General features: G+C 37.8%; 1 protein-coding gene across 1 annotated transcript in view; it reads right to left on the bottom strand.

Annotated features, from left to right (window-relative positions):
- The window catches only part of LOC122353804 (rho guanine nucleotide exchange factor 10-like), a 41,763-nt gene that overhangs the window by 11,943 nt on the left and 21,077 nt on the right, over positions 1-8,743 (bottom strand). The window contains exons 15-16 of the mRNA XM_043251671.1: positions 6,138-6,283; positions 4,406-4,578 (exon numbers count right to left, since the gene is read on the bottom strand). Coding sequence (XP_043107606.1) covers positions 4,406-4,578; positions 6,138-6,283 — 319 coding nt within the window. The remainder of the gene's footprint in view (positions 1-4,405; positions 4,579-6,137; positions 6,284-8,743) is intronic.

Genomic DNA, 8,743 nt, shown 5'->3' with positions numbered 1-8,743 from the left:
CAGCCTTTATTCTTAAATTACTCACTAACGTCCACATATTTACATTGTCCAAAAGTCTAGAAGCACAATTTCTCAACAGGATAAAGATAAAATTACGTGAGAGTAGAACACCAATATACAGTGCAATATGTCTCCATTAGGAATACATTCCCACCCCCTAATACAAATGCTTGTGTGCAGCTCCCCCATCAGCGGGCACGTCTCATCTCGCGGTTCACAGGGGTCTCTATGAATTGCAGTATGCCACTATTTTGTGGTGCTTTGCAGAGGCAGCAGCAGTGGGTCTGCCTTTTCCTGGAATGTTGGTCTATTCCATCAATAAATTAGGGCACAAGGGCCTGCAGGAGATGAAAAATGAGTCCATTTTGAGGTATGGTGGGGGAGCACGGGATCTGGTTTGGGCGAGGAGCCCCATGGAGTGACATCACAAGAGAGGGGAGATGTGGCGTGGACCAGGCAAAACAGGTTTGCATGTCTATGCGCTGCTATAAATAGTTGGAAGATGGACACAGTGAACCAGACTACGTCGAAGGTGTCTGGAAAATAGTGAGTAAAGTGGCAACTTCTTGTTCCATAGCCAGAGATGTGTGCTTCTGAACACACTGTCAAAAAATAAATAAATAAATAAATAAATANAATCACACAACGAGTGACCTTTTTTTCCCACAAAGCAACATGGTTACATATGATAATGATTTTAACCAACAGTTTAATAAACAAAATGGTCATATTAACGGACTTGCATTTTAGACAAAATACTGCTCCATTTCTCCCACAAAAAAATTATCAAAATATTTTCTCGGCAGTTTCATTCCTGAATTAGCCTAATCACCCGTTTAAATGATTCGGTTCAATAGCAATGACTCACTTATTAACAGAGATTTGATGCCCCCTGCTGGCAGCTTTAGGTATCTATTTAAGTATATGAATCTATATATATTAATTTATATTACAAATATCAGTATTCAACGGTTTAAATGTTTAAGATATCAAATCATTATTTATGCTTTTGTAACCGTAGTTTAAATTATTTATGTCCAGCGTAAAGCAGTGTGCAAATACTTCAGATGCAGCTGAACTTCTTCTGCATTGCAAGAATGACTTTTGTTGATACTGATTTCATTTGCTTTCATTGGCCCAAAAAAAAGGTAAAACTCAATTTATATGTATTGGAAAAGATTCATTTCTATAACTGCCGTGAACTGACCAGTGACAACCACACAGAATATGCAGAATATTAAAACTCTAGGAGTCCAAGGTAGTCCTTAAAATATTAGCACAATAACACAAAATATCGCAGAATCTCAAAAGTGCTACAAATGTAAAAGTCTCATTCAAAAGCTTTACTAAAGTCCATATTTAAAAACATCGACAGGTTGTGGAATCCGTAGGTGGGCAGGGAGAATATTCAAAAAACTCTGAGAAACCCATCGTACTAGGGAGTGCTACACGGTAAAAATCTAAAAAGATTAAAAACCTCGACAGGTTGTGGAGTCTGTAGATGGTCAGAAAGGCCATTACACAAACTCGGAGCAGCTGAGCAAAATGACCGATCTCCCATAGCGCAACGTTTAGTCCTAGGGGGTTTTAATAGATATGTTTAATAGAAGTTTGTGGAGCAGGGAGCCCATGAATGCACTGATGGGTACGGAGAGTAACCTTATAACCAATCCTGAATGATACAGGAAGCCAGCGTAGCGATTGAGAATGGGTGTAATGTGATCATGTTTGCTTCCCCTTATCAGAATCCTAGCAGAACTATTCTGAAATTTCTATAGAAAAATTTCTATAGAAGTGCATTACAGTAGTCCAGCCTGGAGGAAACAAAGGCATGGACAAGCTTTTCCACATCTGCAAGAGTGAGCACGGTGAGCATAGGACCGAGTCTAGTAATATAAAGAAGATGGAAAAAGGAAATCTTGCAAAGTTGTTTTACATGAGACTCAAAGGGGTGATGATTTATTTTTTAGTTGATGATTTAGTTAATTTTAACACCTAAATAAATAACTGATGTTGTAAGTGGAATATTTTGACCAGAGAAGGTGTGGGGTAGCCACTAGCATAGTAGTCTTTGAACTGTTCAACTGCAGAAAATCTTCTGAAGGACACCCCAGGTGACATTAGTTACGTTTCTACTGTCGCTAGTGCATGCCAGGGCCAGTCAAGTTTCCACTGTCACGTCCGGGGCCTGATCGTGCCTCGTCGGTGCTTCCTTGGGGCCTTGGGTTTTTGGATCCGACAAAAACCTTGGGCCAAAGTCCATTAAAAGTATTCGGTGTGAGTCTAGAAGTTTAACCCAAATTTTATTAAGCAACAACTAATAACAATTCAGNTTTGAACTGTTCAACTGCAGAAAATCTTCTGAAGGACACCCCAGGTGACATTAGTTACGTTTCCACTGTCGCTAGTGCATGCCAGGGCCAGTCAAGTTTCCACAGTCACGTCCGGGGCCTGATCGTGCCTCGTCGGTGCTTCCTTGGGGCCTTGGGTTTTTGGATCCGACAAAAACCTTGGGCCAAAGTCCATTAAAAGTATTCGGTGTGAGTCTAGAAGTTTTACCCAAATTTTATTAAGCAACAACTAATAACAATTCACTACCGTAGTTTAAAAATAATATTCTCCTACTGGGATGGAGATCAATGTTTTAGTAATAAAGGTGGATATTTATTTATTTTTGTGCAAACAAAGCACTCGCATGGCTTCCTAAAATTAAGGTTTAAACCGGAGTCATGTTGATTTCTCTGATGTTGTCTTTCCTACTTTTCTGAACATTTAAGCTGCTATGGAGGGATGGAAAGCTCTCAGATCTCATCAACACCTCTTTAGTTTGTGTTGTGAAAATGAACAAAGGTCTTAAAAATGAAAAATGAAATTAATGACAGAAATCTATGAAATAAAACATCAGCTACAACCCACTCATGAGTGTTTTTTTAAACTGTTACATTTCTTTAAAAAGACTATCTGAATTTTTTTTACAGCGATATTAAAATTCCTAGTGTTTTAAAAGATTATCTTCACGTGAAGTTGGTGGTTAAATGTAAAAGCTAACCTTAGATTATTACATTTTATGGTGTTTTTGACATTTTTGTATAATATAATATAAATGCATTTATGTTTAAAGTGCAATTGATTTGATTTTATGAGAAATAAAATGCATGGTTTACTTTACATCGTAAAGTATTTTTACAATATTATTGTAGATTTGATTAAAAAAAATGCATGGTTATAAAATAGTTCAGTGAATCATCATTTAATCATCTTTTTTTTATATATATATATATTTTTTTGCATTATGGTTACTTTAATAATAGAAATTTGCCAATGTAAATTTTTAGATTAGGTAAAACAAAATATTTACAAGCTGTAATTTGAATCATTCTCAGGTAATAATGGCCTTCTTGACCACCCTCTACACAATAGCTAATTATTTAGTAAATATTAATCTATGACATTTAATATTTGGGCGACCGTCACGATACGTTTTTATCTTTATTTAGAAAAAATATTAGCAATATCAAAAATGTGAGTTGGGAAAATTTCTAAAATTTGGTAGATTTGACGCGTAATGAACCTATATATTTTGTCCTGTCACTTTTTATTTCTTGTGTAATTTATTTAAGTACTGGCAATATCATGCCAGTACTTAAAATCGAATTGAGGCATATGAAAATGAGAAATACGAAGTAAATGGGAGCCCACTGAGTTATAAAACAGCAGGAAAATAACAGAGGCAGTTAAATTGGGCAGAACACTGTTTTATAATGATTTCAGAGAGAAATAAGGTATAGGGGGCATAAGAGGTCTTCTAAAGACTCCTGCCCGTGAGCGGTCTGCTAGACCCCAGAATTAAACATCTTCTGTCATCTAATTTCCTGGCTCCCCTGTGTGCACAATCCAACATGGGTGTTCCACAGACAACACCATTAATATTTTAGCTCTGAAAGTAAAAGGCTTAAACAGCCAGAACCTGTACATCCTGATAACACTTTGTACCTGGAACTCTGTCAGCATATTTATCTTAGTGCCCCACAATTGCTCTTTTCCTCTTTCTCGTCTTTTAACTCAAAACACAATAATGTTTTGTAAGAGTGTTCAGCCCTGATTCCAATCTCCTGAACTTGCTTTCTCTGATTGGGAGTGGAGGCGGAAATAATGCGCCAAAACTGATGACAGCAAGCTGAATATGTTTGTGGTCTATCAGACAGTGAAATAAGATTGCTTATAGCGCGCCTCTGTTGTTCTTATCTACCCTGCCTTGCCTGATACACTCATCTGCGGAGGCCATAAAAAGGTGCATTGCTCACAAGAAACGGTCAATTAATTCAAAATGTCTCGGAGACTCACATCAAGGATGCGTGTTATCTGATTGTTTAGAAAGTAGTGGCGGTAACAACGTTGCCATTACCCGATCCCGAAGAGCCGCCCGAGCGCTTGAGTCCTCCCAGCTGATAGAGCGTGTCCTTGGTCTGGGAGCCCTCTTGACCCACTTCAACTACCTGGACCTGCTGCAAGGGGGCGCTCCACTTCAGGGTGTACTTGGGACCTACCGGAACCAGACTGCTGATGTCAGGGGGGCCCCTGGTCGTGAAAATAGGATCAAGATGCAAAAGAGAGGAAAATGGATTTCATTTTTAACAATTGTGATTCCGCCAATAAAATTATAAAACAAAATAAAAAAAAATAAATTAAATTAAAAAGGCAAACAATGCAAAAGCACTTTATAATACCATATTTCACTTCTGAAGCATCTGAAGAACAGCAATCTGTGCTGCTTCAAGGAAGCCACTAATGTACATCAGCTGTCCGATTTTCTTAGTTGTTTTCATAATTTTACTACTTTTATTGCTCTTGTTAAATATTATGATTCTGTGGATTCAAGGGTATTTATCATCATAAGAGACGCTGGAATTCTCTATTTCAAGGTTTTTAATGTCACGAAGCAGAAATTATTCCCATGCTTTTGGTATAAAAGTTGAAATTTAAAATGAAGTATAGGGATGAAGTCTAAGCTTTATAAATAAACCCTGCTTAGTTTTCATATTCGTCAATTCATGTCTTACTCTCTGCCCTTACCCGTAAAATTAAGACTAAACAATTGATATCACAAGGACTATTTTAACAATGTCCTTACTATTTGTCTGGGCCTTGACCACGGTAGTTGCATTGCTGTCTACTGGAGGGTAAGAAAGCTCTTGGATTTCATCAAAAATATCTTCATTCGTGTTCTGAAGATGAACAAAAAGTCTTACGGGTTTGGAACAATTTCAGGGTGAGTAATTCTTGACAGAATGTCCATTTTTCCATTCCCTTTAAGCTTTGTTCACTGTTTTTGGGTTACAAGGCTTGCTGCTAAAAGAAAAGTTCACAAAAAAAACTGATAAAAACTGAAAAAAGCAACATTATGGATTTGTATTTTAGCTGGAAGCCATGATAAAAAGTCCTAATGATGGATTTATTACGAACATGCTGATGTTCACTGGTGAGCAAGTAACACACTGCTGCATTTCTCCAGTTTCATTCTAATTCTTTTTTTACAAATCAGCTTTAAGGCTGATCAGCTGTCAGGTACATTGAAAGGCTGGACCTCCAGCTAGTTTCAGGGCTTCTTATTATCCTTTTACTCTTGTAATGTGGAATCAACATTGCTATCAACTCTTAAAGATCTTCTAAATGGCATGTCGAGTCACACTTTAGTAGAACAGAGGCGAAGCGCGCTGCAGTAGAAGGACTAGCTCAAAAGCTTTGAGATTCAGCATCAGCGTGAGCTTTTTCACTTAGCTGTTTACCTTTTGCACTGCTGAGATGTGATCAATGGTGCTGTCATAGATAATCTATTTGAGTGGAACAGAGGAGCGCCTTTATGCCTGTGATCTATGGGGATAATTCGTGTCGCTGTAGCTAAACACCCTGCTATTTGTTCCCAGATAATGAAGGCCCATTTGACTCTGCCCAATTCTGTCCTGTGCCTTAGCCATTAGCCACTAACCCCCTCACACTGACTGCGGCATAGTGGGGAACGTCACTGTAATGCTTCAGGAGACTCAGGAGTCCATATTTAGATCGGCTGATGAGCTTCAATCCATCAGCGGGACGGAGGGACAAAGAGAAAGTCAATTGACCTTGTCCGGGACACGTACTTGACATTGATGTTGGCACAGATGAGCATGTCACCGAAGAGAAAGACTTTTCTCTCCTTAGACTTGAGGACCTGTCCTCGTTCGCCGTACACCGTCTCAATCAGCGTCTCGCAAAGGATCAAAGAGCTCTGCTCGGAGTTCAGCAGCTGAAGAAAAGACAGGGGACACACTGATTACACATAAGTCTTACAAAATAGAGGCGACCAATTACATGGCTACACACTTACTTAGAGGCCACAGTGTGGCACAGAAGACACTTGAAAGTTCACAGGGAGGTAGCGCAGAAGATTGGAAACACAGCAGTACATTTGCAGCAGAAAAGGTAGCGGAAATACAGCCTAATCCTAAAGATACTCATTTCAGACTCTCATCTACAAACTATATGAATCTGAAGGCGCACTACAAAAAAAAATGGATTATGTTAATAGTTCATTTTAGGACCATGAACCTTTTTTTTTTCTTTTTCATTAGGGTTACATATGCCATAACCCTGTATTTTCAATGTTTCATCTGTTCAACAATTTGATGTCAATCTGAGTTAACCACACTAAAAAAATTGCAGAGGAAGCAATCATTTTATTATTTTAGCAAAGGTTTGGAGAAGAATCATAATTATATTTTAAGAAAGGCCATTTCTTTAGAGAATAAAACTCGAGATGTATTTCTAGGTCAAAGCACAAAAATAAATACATTGCATAAAATATTTATTTTTTGTAACCATATGATACTCCTAATATTTTTTGTTAAGGCTTAAAGGGATAATGAATACAAAAATGAAAATAATTTCGTTATTTATTCACCCCATGCAGTTCCAAACCTGTAGGTCCTGTGCACTCGCAAAAGAAGATATTTTGAGAAATGTCTCAGTGCTTCTTTGTTTGTTTGTTTAATTGTATGTTCATATAATTACAAAAATATCTTATTTTGTAGATCATGGACGTATTTGGTGGTTGTGTAAGTAATAACAGAACTTTATTTTGGGGGGTGATTTATACATTTTGCAATGTAACACCACCAAAAAAAAACACCCCAATCGTTCAGAAAACAGACCCACCTTAAAATGTGTCAGGCCTGACAGTTCAGTTATGTACTCTATATTCATGCACTATATTTTCTTACGAGACAAACCAGAGTTCATCCTCATTACATCAGCAATAACACCAAGCAGCATCACAGCAGCAAAACCCAATGTCCAGCGGCTCAAATAAATATTGCGTGCTGGTGTTTGATCAGTCAGGAGAGTAGTTTTATAAATAATGCATCTCCTTCTGTAGCCGGCATCACACAAAATGAGTCGCCGGATCCAGAGGGAATTGGCAACACTGCTTGGCCTTTGTTGAAATGCATTGAAAAATTAGACCTTCAGTCAGTCAGAAGGCATGCTCCAGGTACTGTTTTTATAGTAAGAGTGCCACCCAAAGGCTGAAAAGGCAAACGAAATGTTGTGGGGGAAGGACAGATATCCTTTTTTAGAGACTTGAGAGTGTGACTGAAATGGTTTGTAATGTTTGTGTGTGTGCGTGTGTGTGTGTGTGTGAGAAAGTGAGAGAAAGAAAAAGAGAGAGAGCAAACGGCAGAGGTGTATGTGATGTGCTTGCTGAGGAGCGACAGTGAGACGCTGCAGTCTTAGCCTGTGCAGCATACTATATCTGCCGGCCTACTAACTCAGATAGCCTGAGACAGACGATGAATATTTCATTGCGTGTATATGGGGTAATAGAACTGACTGTTTCACATTGGAATGCAGCTGAAATCCCTGGGAAAAAATGGTAAGGTTGAAGCCAAAGCACGGTAGGTAGTTTAACACACACATTTTCACTACACCAACAGTAAGAGTGGTTGTGCACACAAGCAATATTTGAATTTCACAAAATACAATTTAATGGTGTATTTCACATATTGAATTAAAAATAAGTATAATGTCAAGTTCACAAACCGCGTTTTGACACAGGAGAAGTGGAACGGGTATGACGTGAAACAAAAGTAAAACAGGGGCTTTTCATTTGTAAATGGACTTGGGGGAAAAAATTAGCACTGTGAGCTATTCACGCAATGATCTGTTCTGAAAAACAGATCACAGCTTCCATTTACTGCATCCAAACTTTTCTTAAAGCCATGTTCCTGCTTCTTCCGGTGACCTTAACTCATAGCTGTAGAATTTTGCGTGCTAGATATTTGTTCGCCGCCAGCAATATCTATTATTTTACATCAATGAAAGGTTTGATTTTTGTGTCAGATAATGAAAGATAAATTCAAAAAACAATTCAGATTTATTCTTACAGCTATTGCTCATATTTACCAAGTGGTCTAATTATTGTGACTACAACTGTAGAAAAGAAAGGAATGAAATGTCGTGTCTCACAGGACCACAGTGTTACATATTTAACCTGTTAATTGTCACTTTTTGAGTACAGATCTAAAATTTTAATTTCCAACTTAAAGATTTATATTGCTATAAATCTTGAATACGTTGAAGCATTGCATAAGTGAAAAAAAATATTTTAAAAAGGTTGCGTATTAAAACATTAAATATTTTAATGTAATATATATATATTTTTACTAGGGATGGCCCCTAATAGTCGACTGCAGTGGAAAAAGACGAGACA

The sequence above is a fragment of the Puntigrus tetrazona genome, chromosome 11 (assembly GCF_018831695.1).
Source record: "Puntigrus tetrazona isolate hp1 chromosome 11, ASM1883169v1, whole genome shotgun sequence".
Taxonomy (NCBI): Eukaryota; Metazoa; Chordata; class Actinopteri; order Cypriniformes; family Cyprinidae; genus Puntigrus; species Puntigrus tetrazona.
The sequence above is the reverse complement of the archived record's forward strand: the minus strand, read 5'-3'. Positions and strand labels throughout refer to the sequence as shown.